At 45.9% G+C, this 20,317-nt stretch overlaps 1 protein-coding gene across 2 annotated transcripts in view; it reads left to right on the top strand.

The window, feature by feature from the left end:
- Nucleotides 1–3,788: 3,788 nt before the first annotated feature.
- The window catches only part of LOC147636741 (uncharacterized), a 190,595-nt gene continuing 174,066 nt past the window's right edge, over nucleotides 3,789–20,317 (top strand). The window contains exons 1-3 of one of the 2 annotated variants that reach the window (XM_086800244.1): nucleotides 3,789–3,928; nucleotides 9,960–10,511; nucleotides 10,613–10,780. In XM_086800244.1, coding sequence (XP_086656370.1) covers nucleotides 10,083–10,511; nucleotides 10,613–10,780 — 597 coding nt within the window. In that variant the 5' untranslated portion in view covers nucleotides 3,789–3,928; nucleotides 9,960–10,082. Of the gene's footprint in view, nucleotides 4,016–9,959; nucleotides 10,512–10,612; nucleotides 10,781–20,317 lie in introns of both variants that reach the window. The other variant, XM_086800245.1, reaches the window with a different exon arrangement.

The following is a 20,317-nucleotide window of genomic DNA, read 5'->3' as shown; positions in this document are numbered from 1 at the left end:
GCCCCCTTCTTCCCTAGGAGAGCAGATCTGCTCCCATGAAATAAAGGACCATGACCTCTTATCTGCAAAACTCCAGAGGAATTCTCTGAACTGCATTGCAAGCTTGTTCCAGTCATTACCTGAGGACTTCAGTAGTGTGGCAACATACACAGGAAGTGCCATGAGGATGTGCCTTAGTGCAATGATTTTGCCAACCAAGCTGAGTCTTAAATGGGCCCTGGCTTTGATTTTCCCTCTGATTCTATCACTAAACCAGGTAAAACATTGATGGGGAGTCAGCCCCAGCCCTATAGGGCAACCCAAATATCTGATAATCTTCCCAGGACCCAAGTCCTTCAACCCCAGAGAGGCCAAACAGTCAGCCCTATCAGAGAAGCTCAGTTTAACACACTCTGTTTTGTGAGGGGCAATTTTGGAGCCTGACACAGCACAGAAGTTGTCATACATTTGCATCAATCCCTTGATAGATTCTTCACTGCACTGCACTATGTTGCAATTGTCATCTGCAAAGAGTTGAGTGGAGAAGGGTTGACCTTGGGGCAGCATCAGAGGCTTCAAGGTACCCTTCTGAATCAGTTTGTCTACATTTCTCAACAGAGGGTCAGTAGTAGCTAGGGCAAAGAGCAAAGGGGCCAATGGGCACCCTTGTCTCACAGATCTTGCTAGTTGAAAGCCATCAGATACATACCCATTGATCTGAATCTGTGCACATGCATTGCTGAAAAGTGTCTTGACCATTCCAAGAAACTGCATGCCAAAGCCCATTTTCTCCACAACTGCTAGTAGGTATTCCCAGCCTACCCTGTCATAAGCCTTCTCTAAATCCATATTGATCATTACATGTTCAACCCCTTGATCAGAGGCCCACTCCATGGCTGTGATTACATTTAGGATGGCTTCATGGATACTCCTCCCCTGAACAAACCCAAACTGCATAGGATGAACTACTCTAGCCACATTGGCTTTAATCCTGTATGCCATGGCTTTAGCCATAACCTTGTAAACTGAGTTGAGCATGGTCAAGGGCCTGTAGTTTTTTATCTCCAACCTGTCACCTCCCTTGGGTATCAGCTTGATCAGCCCTGTGTTAATGTCCTGCGGGATATCACCATTAGCTCTGAATGTAAGCAGGTCACACAGATCATCCTTAGCATACTTGATAAGCTCTTGGAGGACTTCTGCTTGGATACCATCAGGACCAGGAGCTTTCTCCTTTTTCATAGAGGGTACTACATGCTCCACCTCATATGAAGAGAAAGGTCTGCCAAGTAAAGCTTGGGTTGCCACAGGGATAGTGCTTTCTACTGGCTCCAAGAACTCCTGGAGTTTCGCCATATGGCTATCCTCAATACATAAAGGTGAGCCCACAATATTAGAGAGGGTCTGGACAAAGAGTTTATTCACACTTTTTTCATCTGTAACTATGGTCCCATCTGGGCCTCTGACTGCAGCTATAAGCTCATTGTCCTTCTTGGCTCTAAGTGTTTTGAAAAATACCCTAGATGGAGTGTCACCTGTTTTGAGCCAATACAAGCCTGTCTGTACTCTTGCTGCATCTGCCCTTTCCATTTCAATGGCCTTAGCTTTATCCTCAAGGGTGTGGAGCAGTGTATTGAGAATGGAATCATCTGAGTTGTGACCACAAGCAGGTCTTATCTTCTCAAGTGCAGTCTCTAGCCCCATTGAGTCTGCTCTCCTTTTCTTGGCTCTTGTCTTGCCCGTCTTTTTGGCCAGGTTGATTATTGCCTCCATCCCTTTTTGCCATCTGACAATGGGGTTTCGAGCACCAGATACTGCTTGCAGCCAAGCTTTTTCCATCTCCTCACAAAAGGCTACATCCTTCAAGAATGAACATTGAACTTAAAGGGTGGGGGTCCTTTGCTGACTTTCCTGTCTATTTTACATTTGAGGCTTATGGATACTGGAGTGTGGTCAGAAACTGTGTGGCAGTGTAGCAGCTTCCCCTTAATTTCATGATGGGTCCAGGACCCTTGCTCAGAGAGGTACACTCTATCCAATCTTCTTGCAATGAGTCTCTGCCAAGGTGTGCCTATTGTTCCATGTTGGGAGCATGCATGGTTCACAACCTTTCAATTTTGCAACATCTCTGATGTCAAACTTTCTGGCCCAATTATCCCACTGGGGGGATGGAGCATCAACTGCTGGTTCAAAGTTCCAATCACCTGCAAAGCAAATGGGGACATCCCAGTCCAGCTGGTAAAGCAAATCCCACACCAGTCTTCGCTCTGGCTCAGAGTGGGTGCATACACATTAATGAGACCAATCACTTCACCTTCCACATGGACCTTACAAGCAATCATTCTACCACAGGGGGGCCTGATTACCTCCTTAACTCTATGTCTCCTGTTCACTAGTGTCATACAGCCCCCAGTACCTCTGTCTGAGGTGCTTACCATACATTCAAACTGCTTCATGTTAAACAACGTGGAGCCTGTCTTGGTTTCCTGTAGGAACAAAAAATCAGGCTTCTCCTGGCTGAGCAAATGCCTGACATAGCCTTGCCTAGCTGGGCTACACATACCCCTTACATTCCAGGAGATTAGTTTTAAGGGTCTTGAGTACATATTATCCATCAGCAAGATTGATAGTAACCTCATCCTCTTGACTATCCAAGAGTACAGCAAACTCCCTAGCCCTGTTTACGAGCTGCCTTTTTAATGCTGCCCTTGAGCCTGATTCTGTTGTTGATGTCATGAAGGGCTTTGCCTGAGTTGCTACTGCCTGCCTTAGTGGCTGTTTTCTTTTGCTTGGCTTGCTGCCAGCCATCATTTTGCTGCGCCTCCACCATCTCCTTATCTTGGTTTGTAGCACTGACTTTACCCTTGCCTTTGTCTTGAGGAGCTGCTGGAGGAGGGGCCTGAGAGCTCCCTTCTTTAGATTGCGCCTGGGGAAGGGCCTGCTGCTTGTCAGGTTTTTGCTGGGCGTGAGGTGGGACCTTGGGGTTCCCTGGGTGAGTTGTCTGCTCTTGACATTCCCTTGCAAAGTGGCCTTGCCCTCTACATTTGTAACAAGAGTCTGGGAAGGCTTGGAATCTGACTGCAATATCCACTTTATGATCACCCAATGTGAACTGTACCACATCTGGAACCTCAGCCCTTCTGTCCCAGAGAACACATGCCCTCTTAGCTGACTTACTTTCACGCATGCCTTCCTTATGAGTGTACACATGGTGCCTTTCTTAGTTTTAAAGAGTTGTAGCTTGTGACATTAATGATGACAAGTGGCATGCAACAATCTATCCCCTTCCCAAATATGTAAAATGAGGAACTAAAACTCGTTTTGTTTGGATGATGGCATGTAACAATCTATCCCCTTGAGAATTACATCTTTTTCTACAGCTAAGTGGTACCATCTTTTCAAGTTTGCTATGGCATCACATACGTATAATCTCCTGCAAGTCACGAATGTATAATTTCCTCCCATAGTGTAAGAAAGTATAATTGTCATATGTTTTTGTACTTGTAAACTACTGCTAGTTTCATTTGATAATACTATTGTTTTTCATTGTCTTGTGAAGGGGTTGCAAATGTAAAATACACACACACGCGCGCGTACGCGCACGTGCACACTCACATTATGCAAAATGTTGCTTTGCCCTAGTTACTAAAGAAGTAAGCAGCTTACTTTATGAATTGATATGAATGTATCAACTCGATGGGCACATTTTTATTGTTAAGATGTAAAGACGTTAGAGATTGCTCTGGGATTGACTTTTTGTGAGTTTATGAAATGTGTAACACTTCAAATTAAAATGGAAATATGAACACCTCATCGTTTAGTAAATTTAATAATAACAATAATAATACTTGGGGTGGCCTTTTAGGCGAGGGCGCAATTTTTATCACTGCATTCGTTCGGTCTCGCCAGATCTCACAAAACCGGGCCTTCTAATTGCCCTGGAAACAAGGTATTTTTGTTGGTCTCGATGCTGTCACGTTGAATGATTATCTGTTGATAGCTTCCTGCTTCCATGGACAAGAAGGAGCGAGTAGAGGTTTGAAGAACCACCATGAGATCTTATAAACTAATTTGAATTTTGAATGCTTAATGGACTGTAAATTGAGTTTGCTTAGGTTATAATCTAGCATGGATCATGTTAATTTGGCTCTTAAACTTCTTAAGAATCGCTATCTTGTGAACGCTAGAATTTGCAGCAGAGCTGGACCCATGGTTAGAGCATCCATTAATCATAGCATCAACTAAGCAACAGCTGAGTCCCGTAGTTATATCATCCATTAGTCATAGCATCGCATCCACATGAACTCTAGGCTTGATAAGCTAGAGATTAAGAAAATGATATTTTTATGATTTTGTGTTATTAAAATAGAGCCAGGTCCATAGTCATATCATCCATGACATCTACTTGAAGCAAGAGAGTCATGACACCTACTTTGAAGCAAGAGCTGGACCCATAGTTATAGCATGCATAGTCAAAATAGTCTAGTTCAAGAAAAAGGTGGTCACAATGTCTGATAGTCGTACCATCGAGCTGAAGCAAGAGGCGGACTCATAGTCACAGTATTTGATAGTTGTAGCATTCCCTCGTAGCAAGAGCTGAAGTCTGGGCCTCTGATCACAGCATCCAAAAGCAGAGCATTCGTTGGAAGCAGCAAGAGCTGGATCTCTAGTTATAGCATCCGAGGTTTTACTTGCAGCAGCAGGAGCTGGACCCACAGTTACAGGCATTCAATACTTCACAATGAGAATTCCTTGATGGTAATGACTCCAATGAATGTTTTACTTATCATTCTCGGCAAGATATCTCCATTATACACTAGCAGTGACTAGTACAAGTGGAAAGAAAGACGGATTGAGAAGCTGGTAAGTCCATGGAGAATAGAGGGTTTAATTTATGGATGGAATTAGAGAATATTCCTTTGTCCATAAACTTAAGGCAACTATTAAAAATTGCTCCTAGCTGTAGGAAACAACTCTACCAAAATTTGGTAAGACAAAGGGCGCGCAGAGTTAGAGTGGCATTTGATAGATTAAACCCTAAGCTAAGGGAAGCAAAATATGTACGAATAGTGGATCTTTTCTTAGATCGAGGCGCTCCTGTGATCGATGCGAACATAGGAAATATAGCCCATGGATTGAGAATCAGCTTGCTGCCACGGAGATTAGATCCATTGAGGAGAGGAGGGTGGAGTACAGATACCATGCCAGAGTTTCATTCTGGACCCAGGCTGGGGACAGTCTCAAAAGATTTCTTCGAGATAGCCGGTCCCCACAGGAGGAGAGATGGTATTTGTAGGCTACGTGGTGTGGATGGAGCTATTGTTGCCAACCCCTCCCATGTGAGAGCCATCGCCACTGATTTCTTCCGCTCTCTTCTCACAAGTGCCCCATTATCCCCATAGGTGATGGTTGGGTGCTAACGACACATGAGAGGTTGTTCCCCCCTCTTCGGTCCTTCTTACTGACTCCATTCACGGTAGAGGAGTTGGCAGAGGCGATGGTGCCACTACCTAGGGACAAATGCCCGGGGCCGGACGGGTTTCTAGTCTCTTTCTTTCTTCGTCACTGGGACCTCATGGAAGGCGGCCTTCGAGCTGCCTTTGAGATTATGCTCACAGGTGCCATTCAGAGAGGCTCTTAGAGGGCTTGATTCTCTTGATTCCCAAGGAGAGTGGTGACAGATTGGATATCCGGCAGTGGAGACCCATCACTCTTCTAGGGACCACCTATAAGATCTTGGCCAAGGCCATCAGCTGGAGACTTTAGAAGTTCAGCCCTTTCTCCGGGACTTGATTCATGACACTCAGACTGGCTTTGTTTAGGATCAGAGCATTCTGGACAACATTTTCACCTTCTGGGAGGCGATAGCTTCGGCCAGGATGCGGCAGTAGGACCTCATAGTGCTACTCCTAGACTAAGAGAAAGCTTATGATAGGGTGGATTGGAGCTTTCTAGAGGGCACGATGAGCAAGATGGGATTCCCCATGGAGTGGATTCATGGAGTCTTAGGGCATTACTCATCATCACACAGCTAGGTTCTCATTCAATCAGGGAGCCCCTGGCAACAGATTCCCCCTTTCTTGCTCGGTTCGGTAGGGCTATCCTTTGGCATCTTCTCTCTTCCTATTCGTCGCCGAGGCCATGAGCAGTTTTTTCTCAACCCAGGAGACCGGGCTTAAGGGATTGCGTCTTCCCCTCCGCTCGCAGGAGGAGTTGCTTAACTCAGAGTTTGCAGATGACACATCAACCTTCCTTTCAAGAGATGTGGGGAATCTTTAGAGATTCGCGGAGGCGATTGAGATTTTTTGCCACGCATTAGGAGCATAGATCAACTGGCACAAGTCGTGTGGTTTTTGGGTAGGCTGAGCACCCGCCCTGACTTGGTGCCCAGTTGAGGCCTTTTAGTGGATCCCGAGGGGCACTCTAGTTCGCCATCTTGGTTGCCAGGTGGGCATTGATATCTCTCCCGAGCAGCAATTGATATTCGGAAGAAGCTTTTATATTGCAGTTCTGCGAGGCTCTCCCTAGCAGGTAGAGTGGTGGTGGTGAACTAGGTACTTCTTGCCACCATGTGGTACGTCACTTCGTGCTGGGCCTTCTCTCGGGCATGCATTGGCCAGGTACAACGATTGATCCGGAACTTCTTATGGGCCGGTAGTGACAAGGGCCAAGGTGGCATGGAGAGCGATCATTTAGCCACGTCATAGGCCTCATTGACCCTGCTATTCGGAGCTGTGCTCTGTTGGGCAAGTTGATTGTTAGAGGACTCCTCCCTAGTGGTGAGCCCTGGAAGGATTTCTTATTGGCCCGGATTTCAGCCCGCACCCGGAGTCTTGGGGGCTTGCCGCAGAGTACCAGATGGATCTTCACAAAGATGCAGGCCCGCGGGTTTAGTCCAGCTTTTGAGGACAGATTTGCAGCCAGCTTACTTCAAGCTTGGATCATCTCAGGCCGGCCCTTAGATAGATCGCTCCGGCAGCCTCAAAGGAGCGGCTTCGGCAGTGTCACGTGCACCCTGCACTAGGGTACACAGTGACACATTGGCATGATCATCAATGCAGCATTTATACAAAAGTAGAACCTTTTCCAGGATTATTTGTCGTACGCTATGACCCCATTGTGAGCTCTCAGTCCAGGGACAGTTAAGCACGAGGTACGTAGGTCAGTCTCTGAGCTTTAGAGGTCAGTCAGATGTTAGTCCTCTTAAACCACTTGGAGAATGTATCAGTTTAAGCATGTAGGGTCAGCCTTAGCATTAGGTCTGCATTTAGGAGCATGTAGTATGCCTTGGACTAGGCCATGGCATGGCCAAAACCCACAAAGGGACTCATCCAAGCCTTTGGTGGGCTTGAGCAGCCAGTCGGCTGCCCTATCCCTTGCCCATTGGCTGTCGGCCAGCATACAGATGATCAGGCTGCATATCAACAGTCGGCTGTGGCAAAAGGGGCTAAATTCCATTGGCAGCAATTAAATAGCAAATAATGCTATTACTTATTTTGTCCATACTGAACTGGCCGACAGCATAATTGCTGGCCAACCAGCAACAATGGGACATATAAATACAAGCACATCGGTCCTCAGTTAAATATTCAACCATGAACTTTCCCAAATGTTCACGAAAAAGATCGTTCATCATTTGCTAGAAAGTGGCTAGAGCATTGGTTAATCCAAAAGGTAATACAAGAAACTCGTAATGAGGCCAAAAGGCGGTTCTTTCGACGTGTCTTTCATGAATATGTATCTGATGATAGCCAATATGTAAATCGATCTTTGTGAAATACTTTGCTCCGACTAAACGGTCAATCAGGTCATTTGATCTAGGGAGAGGATAGCGGTTCTTGACTGTCACTTTGTTTAGTCTCTTGTAATCTATACACATTCGCTAGGTGTTGTCCTTCTTTCTCCCAAGTAACACAAGTGCATCCCAAGGTGTTTACTTGCACGGATCTGGCCCATCCTCAAATAATCTGTGAGTTGTTTGGCCAACTCATCTTCCTTAGCCTGGCTCATCCTATAAGACGGAATGCTAACAGGTTGAGCACTAGGGACTAGATCAATACGATGATCCACTGCCCTTTCGGGTGGTAAGCCCGATGGCAGCTCCTTAGGAAATACATCTTGAAATGAGTCAAGTAACTTCTTTAATTCTTTGCTTTCAAACACACTTAATTCATTGACATCCATAGTAGGCATGAGAAATGAAGAAAGTGGAATCAAGACACAGTGGAAAGCAATATACAAAGAAGAATCCATTATATTTTCAAAATCAACAGTATTTACAAGAGGTCCCTGAGAGGGATGTATACAATCACCTAGGATACAATACTGGGTGTTCCTATGTGCAAAAGAAAATGAACGACTAGACCAATCTATCTGGACCTTAAGGATCTTAAACCACTTAATCCCTAATTGCAAGTCTACATGCTCTAGATGCAGCACTCCAGAATATCTCTCGTGTCTTGAATCCGGATCGGTAGTAAGGTTCTTAAAAAAAAAAACAAAAAGCAACACGGCGGGCTAAAAACACGAAGTTTTGGTTGCCACTGCCCATCGGATCGTCGTCTGTCACTTGTGAACAGTAGATTCGAAAAAAAAAATCACATGACTGCTTGCCACTCGACAAGCTTGGCTGCGCCGACCCTTTCCTAATGCACAGTCGACAGCCTTTTTCTCCCCCTCTTTCTCTTGCAGATTCATATCCGAGAAGCTATCGCTTGTTGAGTCACACAGCCGACAGGCTTTCTTTAGATTCTCTCTTTGCCAAAGAACAACTCTTGACATGCTATTCAAATTGACCCTTTTCAAGACCACAACCCAATCGGGTTCCGACGATGCAAATAAGAACCATACGTTGAATTCCGAAAAAAAACAGCAGTATATATGACAAAAACAGCAGTCATCTTGAACTCATACCTCTTTCTTTGACCTCTTCTTCTCTACCTACCAACTTGCACGCTCTTCGAGGCATGCTCTGATACCACTATCAAATCCCCAAGGATCTCCTTGTAGAGAATTCCTGAAACACGACTCAAAATCTGCAAAACAAAGCCAAACAACGTGAAGGGGGATGCAAGCCTGACTCACCACCCAACCATGATAGCCGTGGGCAAAACCCACAAGTCTTGGCTGTCCCCACCGAGCAACGAGCCAAGCTAACTAGCAAGACACATCGACCAATTTCTACTCCATGACGTCCTATATTGCCACGGAGCTACCCTTGCGGGCCTTGAGATAGCTGTTGGCCTCGGCTGCATGAAGCAAGTGCACGTCTGCACTAGATCCAGGCTCTTGACCGTAGAGCTCTCGCAAAGACTTGCGAGACTCTGACCAACTGGCTGACCTTGGCCACTCTTTTATAGGCTCTTGGCCGGTCACCGGGGGTCCACACTTGGGCGCTCGCCCATCAGGGCATCCTCACTTGGGCGCCCGCCCGTCAGTCTATCCCTAGCCCAGCTCGCCAATGAGCCTGCCTAGCTCCAAGCTTCCCCAAGCCTCGAAGCTAGTCTTGTGTGCGTGCCGCACACGGTAGATACACTCTGTGCACCTAACAACAAGTGTTGCATGCCAAGTTTGTATGGGATATGGGATATGAGGAATGCATAGCAATGACATTGGTGTTGAATAGGGGTGTTATTCCTCTTCGATATCGTTCCCAGCTTTTAAGCTTTTCCCTTCAAAGGGCAACTAGCATGCTGTTATAGAGCCCCAAATCATCAAGAGACATCTCTAGAGCTATGCTGTATTATTAGCAAATTAATAATTTGGTTTAATCATGGATCTCATTGTGATAGGTTCTTTTTTACGTGGATCATGATCTGTACCTAGTAAAAGTATGCATATGTGGAGTTTATTCTCTCATTTGAGTATGTTTTGGTTCCTTTTTTTTTTCTTGTTTGAACTTGATTCTTTATTTATTTCATAGTTTGCTACATGCTAGGGCAGTGGTGTAAATTTTTCAACATTATTTATTTCTTTTGCAGTGCCTTGAACAAATCTCAAGCTTCCAATGATCGATTCTAGTTAAGAGCATGAATTTGCTCACATACATTGAAGTGCATGCAGTTCAACATTATCCTTGCCAGAGGTTTTGAGTCTACCAAGGCATGGGGAAGCCTACAAAACGCTTTTCTTATCTTCTGCTGGATGAAGGTGAATTCTACATACAGGACTGGATGGCAATATGCCGGTCGGGGTCGGTATGTTTGAACAGTGCAGAACTTGAATCTTGGCAGCAGCTTAGACTCAAAGGCCGTCTCCGGCTGTGTTCAAAGTCCATATTTTTTGAGCCGGATAACATTCGCTTGCCAATTGTCATGTTTCCATTCAACAAAGTGAAGAGAATTGAGGGTGGTTCTGAACCACCAATGTCTCCGAGTCCAGTAAATAGCAAATGGAGTAGAAGACAGGAAGGTTTTGTGTTAGAGACCACTCTGTTTGTGAACATGAAGGAAGGTGGTCATGATGCCCCTTATGTCTTTGAGAAGCAGGAAAGCAGGTGGTGGTTTTCCTTGGAGTTTGCCTCCGTGCAACAGGTAATGGCATAGACTTACACTGTTTATTCTGTCTTTGTTAACTCTTTCTTGTATTGTCAGTTTTGTTTATCCTGATGATTGTTCTTGTTTTGCATGTTCAGTTCCTTTTGCAAGCCCAATCATTCCTTTCTATAAACCGCTTGCCCGCCTCTGAGAGAGATATGGTTCTTAGCAATTCAATGGCACAAAAAGAGGCACAAGGGAGGTTTGATACAAGTCGTCTTAACGATTTGAATGAAGAAATTTTTCTTGATTGCCCAGCTGCACAGGTTAGTGAATCTTGGTAGGAATTTACAATTTGTAAAGCAAGCGCTTAGTGTAACAAGAGAAAAAGCTACCTTGGAGGGTGATAGATGCATGCAAGATAGATACCTTGAAGGGTCCTCTAACCCACGTTTTGTACGAGTACATCTTCACACAGTTTGGCTGCCCAATCAAGATGATCAATGACAGGGGAAAGTGTCTTGTGAATGAAACAATTTTTTGATGATGCAGAGGTGTAATTTTGTGCACCTCTGGACTTTTGCATACTGCCCCAGAGCAAATAGAGATTATTAATGGAGTTCTTTATAGGTTGCTTCTGAAGTCTTGTGCTGAAGAATCTCACCATTGTAAGAAGTCCTTCTATGAGTGCTTTGGTGGTAACATATGGTCTTGTGCCAAAAGAGTGGGACCAGAAGGTGTGACTCCTGCCTTGCAAGATCTTCCCACAGCGGCGGATACGTCCCTCTGAAAGATGGTGCTCCTAAATGAAGAGAATATCAATAGGTCCACCAACTGCTGCTCTGTGGAGCTCCTCTCTAAGGACACCACGCTTCTGAAAGCACTGTGGGCCCCCCAAACCTTGGATGTTTCACGAAAGAATCCGCATAGCTAAGAGCGCTGGGAAGCGGAATTGTCTGAACTGCCCTCCACTCGAAGAGTCCAGGTTTCGATGGAGAGTAACCACTGTTGGTCCTGGGGCAAAGCCGCGCCAGATGGGCACGAATCCTGGCCTCCGTTTCTATCCACTCTGTTTGAGTTTCAGAGTATGCATACTCTAGACTCCACCTGTCACAGTGTAGGTACCTGTAGGAGGGGGGAAGTGGTACTGCCACTGAAACATGAAGAAATACAAAAAGCAGCACCTCTAGGCTGGAGGATACCATCTCCCCTGCCTGCTGGTCCCAAAGGTCCGAGCCACCCAACTCCATCCGAAACAAAGGCAAGAGGTGGGTAAGCACATCAGTGATATGCAGGTCGTGCAAACGATGCGAGAGCTCTATGGCCTCCCCCTGAATAGCGGTGGACGTTGACTCCATGCTCCAGTCCGTTCCTTGTGCTGTACTCAGTGGGAAGGAGAAGATCATTGTGCCACTCTTTGGGGTGGACGGTTTGGATTGATATAACACCACACATATGCGAATGGGAGTCACCGTCTCCTCGAACATGACAGTGCCTTTGACGGGGAGACACCGGAAGAAACTGTAATCAACTGGCTTTCCCAGCACCCTGGGGGGGGGGGGGGGGGGGGGGGGGGGGGGGGGCTGGCGACTTGGGAGGGAGAGCCCACACCGGAGAGGCAGCGATGGTCATCTCTACCGGCTCCGAAAAACAATGGATCAAACGGTGGACCGAGCTGGCCAGTTGTCTCCGCTCGTGGTGTGGCGCACCCCCGGGGGGGGGGTGGGAGAGTCCAGGCCTGCCACCGCAGGCTCTTGAGGGTCAGCTAGCCTCTTGGGAAACTGAAAGCCTTGAGGGGGATCTCAACGAGGTAACGGTCTCCAAAAGGGGGGGCTCGGGGGCGGGTTCCTCGAAGGTACTAAGGGGGGCCCATCACTGTCGAGGGGCTGCTGAGGTAAATGCTCGAAAGGGTTCTCTAACACAACTGTGTCCTCTTGGATCATGCCAGCCTGGCGTGCCTGTTGGTGCCGCTTTGCTCTGGGTGGTTCCGACTCGGGCCGATAGTCTGCCACTCTCCTGTGCCGGTCTCAACCGAGGATGCGTCCTAGTGCTCCGGTACTTGGGAGCTTGTGTCCCCCCCCCCCCGGCCGGGGGGGGGGGGGTGGAGGGCGCCTGGACCTCTGATGGGGACAACCGCTAGCAAGGTGTCCTATGTGCTTATAGATGAAACATTGGCATGGGAGGCTAGAGTACTCAACTCTTTGCAAAATAGGGTTCCCCCATAGACTAGGGTGCGGAATGGAGCGAGCACTGATTTCGGGGAGGCAATTGAAATACGAAGGGATGGAATCCTAGCCATTCGTGCAAGAATTGAAGCGGCTGGGGGGGGGGGGGGGGATTCTATCATTGTTCCGATAGCACCACTTATCACCGGGAGGAGAGGAAGGTATTCCTTCCTAAGACTTGGAAAGTAGACTATCACCCCACAGGAAAGCCTGAGACGCCAGCCAAAGGATCGGATGCCGGGTCAAAGCTGTACTACCACCTCGCAAAGAAGGCTTGGGCCGTACGCAGTGCGACGGGGCTTAGGTGCATGACTCTGTCTGAAGCTGTAGGCGAATCGAAATCAACTTGATAGTAGCCACGCCTCAAGGGATGAATGTCAGTGATCTTTCCAGGCGCGCTGAGAAGGCTTGCCTGGAATAGATCCCTGATCTATCTACGTGGCGGGCGGCTACCCGCAAGCATACCAAGGTGGAGGCCTCCAAAGAAGCAAGTGTCGTGGCGAGGAGCTGGAGATCTTCTTCAGGAAAGGATAGGCAAGGAACGGTGGCCTCGGACGGGGATGACGGAGTGGCTGCCATGGAGTCTTCTTGGGGGTTTAAGACCAAAAGATGCTGAAACTTGCTACTAATAAAGAAAACCTTGGGAGCTATAAGCACCTGACCGGGAAGTCAGGAGAGGATGAGGAGGGGCGAGGTGAGGGCACGCAGCCAGAGGAGGGAGGCAAGGGGCCTGAGGCGGAAAGAAACTAGGCGATGGAGGGCAGCTATACGGGAGAGGGAGGTGGAGGCGAAAGAGAAAAAGGGGGGGGGAGGGGGGGGGGAAGGGGGGGGTGGTTTCTGTGCGCTGGTGGAAGTGGAGGGAGGGTCCGGCGGTGGCCAGGAGGAGAGGTGAGGGGGCGGGGGGGGGCGGTGTGCTGAGCAGGGGGGTGTGGGGTGCTGTGCGTTGAGCAGGGGGGGGGAGCTGCGCATAGGCAGGGAAGGCAGAGGGCTAGGCGATGGTGGGCACAAGGAGGGAGCTAGGAGAAAGGGGACTGCAGGTGGGAAGTGGGAGCTCCAGCTTGCTTAGCCGATTGCAATATCCACAAATTTATTCAGGGTCTGCAACCATCGTGAGTTCTGCTTTGTATCCCTACATTCAGTTCTTGCAACCACCTTCGCAGAGCTTCTCTATGAAGCTCCCCCCAATAGTGCAATATGGTGCTGCAACTCATGGCACCTTTTTGCCCCATATTGGTTGAGATCACCCTACATTTTGGGTTGAGCTTTTTTTTTGTTGTGGCTTCTAGCGTTGATTTTGTATGGTCTATTGGAATGAAGGGATGTAATGCATGAAAATTATGAGTAATCACCATGTAAACATGATGCCTAAGTGTGTTTAGTCTCTCACCAAGAGAATGGAAATAGCCTTCCACAAGCCAAGAGAGAAGCCATGAGCTCCAAGAAACATAAGTTTCCATTTCTAAAAATGAATCATCAAAAGTTACAACCATGGTCCAAGTCCCCTCTTTTATACATGGACTTGTCCCATTATTAACCCTATTGAATAAAGTTCCTACTTTATTACAAACCATCCCTTCCCAAAGATTTTGTCCTCAAAATCAATAACATGTACAATCTCAAAGTATGAGACTCTAATGTAATCAATGGGAAGTGGTTAAGAGTTCTCAAGTACATCCAAAGCACATATACAATGAAAATCCGGATGTATACAAGTCCACAAAGCTTCAAGCCCAAAGTGTATGAGTGGGACTGTTATGACAGCCCTTCTAGTCGATGAAGACCCTTGAAAATCCTTCATTTAGACTCCATATATTGGGTTGAAAATGATATGTACACTCAGCCATATGTAGCCCACATCATAATCTTTCATTAGGATACGCCATGAAGCTTGTTGGAGTAGAAAAATAGGCCCAATAGTAGACCTTCCCAAAGCTGTCCAGAAATTACAGCATGTATACTTCTCCTCAGACTACCCAATTTGCTCAAGTAAACCATACCACTTGGTCACGGAAAGTCATCCACAAGTAAGCCATGTTGTTGGACATACTCCAATGATTGCCAAGTAGCCTCATCCATGGGTAATTGCTTCCATTTGACAAGGTATTCATCAATATTCCGATTCCTCAACTCTCTTGTCCTCTTGCCAATAACCCTCTCCGGCTCATAAATGATCTCACCTTCTTCATTCATGGGTGGAAGCTCTTCCATCTCTTGAGGCAAAGATCCCATAAACCTCTTAAGGTTAGATACATGAAACACATTATGGATCCTTGTCGAAGAAGGCAAATCCAGCTTGTAGGCCAAATCACCAACCCTCTTGATAATCAAGTATGGTCCATAATACCTATGAGCCAATTTTGAGTTGGTTACACCTTTGAGAGTGTTATGCCGACTCTTGGGAAGCTTCAATAGCACATAATCACCCTCTTGAAACTCCACATTCCTTCTATGAACATCCGCATTAGCCTTCATGACATCTTGAGCCTTCTTCATATTGTCCTTGCAAAGTTGAAGAAGTTGTCTCATTCTTTCCAACTCTTCTTTTGCCAATGGATTGACCACTTTGTCTTCATGGAAGGCTATCGATGGCACATGTACTTGATATCCATAGAGAGCCTCAAATGGTGACATGCCAATACTCAAATGCTTGCTTGAATTATGGCAAAATTCAGCAAGATAAAGCCACTCATCCCAAGATGTTTGCATGTCATGACAATAGTGCCTCAAGTACACCTCAAGCCATTTGTTTGTGCACTCCGTTTGCCCATCCGTTTGAGGGTGATAGGCCGTAGATGGAGTGATTTGAGTACCCAAGCTCTCATATAATGACCTCCAAAAAGTCCCCATGAACTTGGTATCTCGATCACAAACTATGTTGAGTGGCAAGCCATGTATCTTGAATACATGTTCCAAAAATTGCTTGGCAATATGAGATGCTTCATAAGTGGTCTTTGAAGCAATGAAATGGGCTGATTTTGTAAGCCTATCAATCACCACAAATATTTGATCCCATCCATGCTTTGTCTTTGGAAGACCCGTGATGAAGTCCATAGAAATGTGAGTCCATTTACCATCCGGAATAGGTAATGGATGAAGTAAACCACTTGGGAGTTGATGGCTATCCTTATTCTTTTGACAAGAAGCACATTCCATCACAAACTTCTTCACATCTCCCCATATACCTTTCCAATAAAAACTCTTGCTCACTTTATCATAGGTTTTGAGTACACCAAGATGGCCCAAAAGTGGTGAAGAATGCATCTCATTAAGCACCTTTGGTATGTAGAATGAGGTAGGAACCAAATACACCTTATCCTTGTACCACAAGAGACCATTGTGAAGCTTGTAATGAGGAAACTCTCCACCATCACCTTGTTGTAATTTGGTATAAATATGGGCAGCACCTTCATTGATGAGGTATTCCTCTTGAATCCCCTTGATCCATTCACTATATACCTCCATGATTGAAGTTGTAGCGCATGCCCACATTCTAGACAATGCATCCGCCACTACATTGTCCTTCCCGGGTGTGTAGGATATCTCAAAATCATATCCTTGAAGTGTGGCCAGCCATCTCTTTTGCTTTGGAGAAAGATTTGGTTGGGAGAGGAAAAATTTCAGCACCCTATGATCACTTCTCACCTTGAAATGAGCACCATAAAGATAGTGATGCCACTTCTTGATGGCATGAAGTATGGCTAGCATCTCTTGCTCATAAACATGAAGCCCCATCTCCTTTTCGGTAAGCTTTCTGCTTTCAAATGCAATGACTCCATGCTCTTGATACAAAACTGCCCCAATTCCTCTACCACTTGCATCCGCCCTCACATAAAATGTCTTTGCAAAATCCGGACATACAAGTATAGGGGCTGAAGTGAGCAACTCCTTGAGCTCATTGAAGCTCTTGTTGGCAATGGAATCCCAAAAGAAAGCCTCCCTCTTGAGCAAGTCGGTAAGAGGTGCCGCAATGGATGCATAATGTTGCATGAATCTTCTATAGAAAGAAGATAATCCCAAAAATCCTCTCAATTGAGTTGTATTGCTTGGTGTTGGCCACTCTTTGACACATGCCACTTTCTTAGGATCAGCGCCATTCTCACCCACCAAGTGTCCAAGATATTTCACTTCATTGACCATGAATGTGCATTTGCTCTCCTTTGCATAAAGCTTGTGCTTCCTCAACACTTCAAACACTTGCTTCACATGACATAGATGTTCCCCTTTGCTCTTGCTATAGATCAAGATGTCATCGAAGAACACTAGCACAAACTTGAAAAGAAGGGGAGCCAATATCCGATTCATCAATGCTTGAAAAGTGGCCGGAGCATTTGTAAGACCAAAGGGCATCACCATGAAGTGAAACAATCCCCTTTCCGTCCTAAATGCTGTCTTCTCTTCATCACCTTCCTTCATCCTTATTTGATGATATCCCGATCTCAAATCAATCTTGGTGAAGAACTTTGCCCCTTTGAGCTCATCAAGAAGATCATCAATGCGAGGTATGGGATACCTATTCTTGATTGTGACCTTGTTCAAGTCACGATAATCAATGCACATGCGAAAGGATCCATCCTTCTTCTTCACCAAGAGAACGGGAGATGCAAATGGAGATTGTGAAGGTTGAATAAGACCCATAGCAAGCAAATCTTGCACTTGCTTAGCCACTTCCTCTCTTTCTACCTTAGACAAACGGTAAGGAGGCTTGTTGACAACCTTTGCATTCGGTTCAAGTACTATGGCATAGTCAATCTCCCTCTTAGGTGGTAGACTCTTTGGCACTTGCAAAATATCTTCATACTCCTTAAGAAGAGTTGCCATTTCCTCATCTATGTGCTGTCCACTGCCTTCCATCTCCTCTTGGGTAACATGTAACACATAGATAGTGCCAAAAGCCTTAATCTCTTTCTTGAGTCGCCTTGGAGTGATCAAAGAGAGCTTCTTAGGTGCATTTGCAGCAAGTACCACTTGTTGCCCATGATGTAGAAAGCTCATGAAACCTTGTTGAAGGTTCATGTGAATGTCACCAAGTGAAGCCAACCAATCACACCCCATGATAATGTCGATGGGACCCATATCCAAAACCACCAAATCACCTTCCCAAGTGTATGAAGAGGATAAAACCACTTTTGTAGAAGGGCAAACCAAGCTAGTCTTCTCACTTTCCCCATTTGCCACTTGCACTTGGAACGTTGTAGGTGTCTTCTTTGTGTTGAGTTTGAGAGAGTTGAGGATTTAGAGTTGATGAAGCTATGAGTGCTCCCGGAATCCACAAGAATATGTGCAACCCTCCCATTGATGGTCCCCACCAACCTTAGTGTGCTTGGGTTCTTGCAACCCGCCAACAACTCTTGTGAGATAGAGCATATGCAAGCTGAAATTTCTGCATTGGTAGGCATGTCTCCGTCCACAAGGCTTTCCTTAACTCCACCTCCCGGATCAAACGGAAACTCACCATCCTCCGTGATGAAAGAATGGTCTTCAAGTGACTCCTCATGTGCTTCTTCATTGCAATCCTCCCATTTCTCAATGTCATGAGAGTCATCCTTGTTCTCTTCCTCATCCATGAGGATCATAGTGGCCACAATCTTCTTTGATTTGCACACATGCCCGGGTGACCACCTCTCTTTGCACTTGAAACATAGCCCTTTGCTTCTCAACTCCTCAATCTTTGGATCATCCATTCTTTGAGTCTTCTTGAAGGGTTGAAAGGGCTTCTTCTTCATGAAGTCACTACTCTTTTTGGCATCAAATTGATGTATCCCATTCTTTGGCTGTCCACCCCCAAATGATGTAGGAGTTCTTGGATTAGAGGATGGTAATGTAGAGGTAGGACCTTTCCCAAAATTGTAAGTAGTGGTTGGTTTGAGTGTGTCTTTGGTGAAGGTCATGGGCTGAGACCTCTTGTACTTTGGCTCATAGAGTTCGGCTAACCTCATAGCTTCTTTGAGAGAGCTAGGCCTTTGAGCCGACACATCCGCCTTGATGAAGTGTTCAAGCCCATGCACAAACTTTTTCATCTTCATGTCTTCACTCAAGCCTTCCACGTACATTGAAAGCTTCAAAAATCTCTTGATGTAACCTCTCACCATCATCCCCTTTTGAGAAAGCTCATACCATTCTTCATGGTATCGGTCGAGCACTAAGGGTGAAATGAAGGCCAAGTTCATCTCCCGCTTCAATCCTTCCCAAGTTGATGGCGTGTTCCCTTGTTTGACCAAGTGCCTCCACCATTGATGACCATAATCTTCAAGATGTAAGGAGGAAAATTGTACCATATCACGCTCACTTTTTGGGTAAAGTTGGAAATAGGTGTCAAGCTTGGTAGCCCACTCCTCCAACTCTTGCGGAGATGACCCGTCACCTTTGAACTTTGATAGTGAGATTTTGTCTTTGACATCCTTGGAAGATATGTGGGATGGGTTATCATGTTGGGTAGAGGGCTTGAATCTTTGCATCTTCGAGTATGACTCCATAAATTGTGCAAAGTCTTTGTAATCCCTCTTGATGATATTCGACAATTCCATCCACTTCTCGTGAGCATCCCTTTGTCTTTGGGCAAAGGACATTTGATTCCAATCGAGTGCAATCTCCTCATCATTCACAAACACCTCATCCTCTTCCCTTGAATGCATTACCCTAGAAAAGGTAGGACCCTTTGATGCATTGAGGTGAGACAAACCCGAATGAAAAGAAGGAGGAAACATGTCCTTGACAAGAGGTCTCCGTGCATCCGCCATGAATCCCCGAGTGGATGCTCCCAATGGATCCTCTTGTACGGCCTTCATGGAATCCTCATTCAAGATGCCCTTGCCTTTTCTTTGCTCATAGTCACCATAATTCCCATGTTTTTCTTGTGCTTGAGACTTCCCAAACTTGTCCTCCATCACACCAATCCGTGAGGATAATGTTTCAAAATGAGAATCAAGCTTGGAGTCTAAGGTCTCCAACCGTTGTACAAGCATTTGCATGAGGGTGTCATGGTTAACCGCCGCTTGTGTCCCTTGAGAAATTTGATTATGTACATTGCCCCCATTGTCTTCATTGATGAATGCATCCCTTGCATCCATATTACCTTCCATGTCCTCATCACCAATGATCATTTCTTGCACAACATCCCCACCCTTGCGTGGTCTTCCCTTCGGCATAGTGAAGAAATGCAAGATGTTGGTAGAATGCCCAAATGATGTCGGAATTGGACAAAAGAAGGTTCTATGGGTAGGTAATGGTGTCTACTATCCTCCCAAATGAACACAGTAAGAATTAGGTGTAGGCAAGTACTCTCTGTTTTAGGGTTTATGCAGGACAGCTGAAAGTAGTCATTTGGCTCTAAAATGCAAAATATATGTCGGAATTAGGATTTTGACGGCTCTATAGAAAGCTAATGGAAGATAGAACCTACCCCTAAAAGCATTTTGATTCAGTCAAAGTGGAAGTATATTCTGTTTGACTTTGACCAGAAAGTCAACAAGACTACTTTGACCGAGATTGTGATATCCGATTAAGGGGTTCTATGGCTCATTTGAAAACTCTCAAGGAGTAGAATAGAGTCGTGTAATTACTCGGACCTAATCCCAAAAACCCTAGGACTGAATTAGGGTTTTGTAAAATCCCAGAAATTCCCAAAATTCGGTCCCAAAG

The sequence above is a fragment of the Cibotium barometz genome, chromosome 7 (assembly GCF_041138505.1).
Source record: "Cibotium barometz isolate CiBa-2024 chromosome 7, ASM4113850v1, whole genome shotgun sequence".
Classification (NCBI taxonomy): domain Eukaryota; kingdom Viridiplantae; phylum Streptophyta; class Polypodiopsida; order Cyatheales; family Cibotiaceae; genus Cibotium; species Cibotium barometz.
This window is presented reverse-complemented; position numbering and strand designations above follow the sequence as displayed.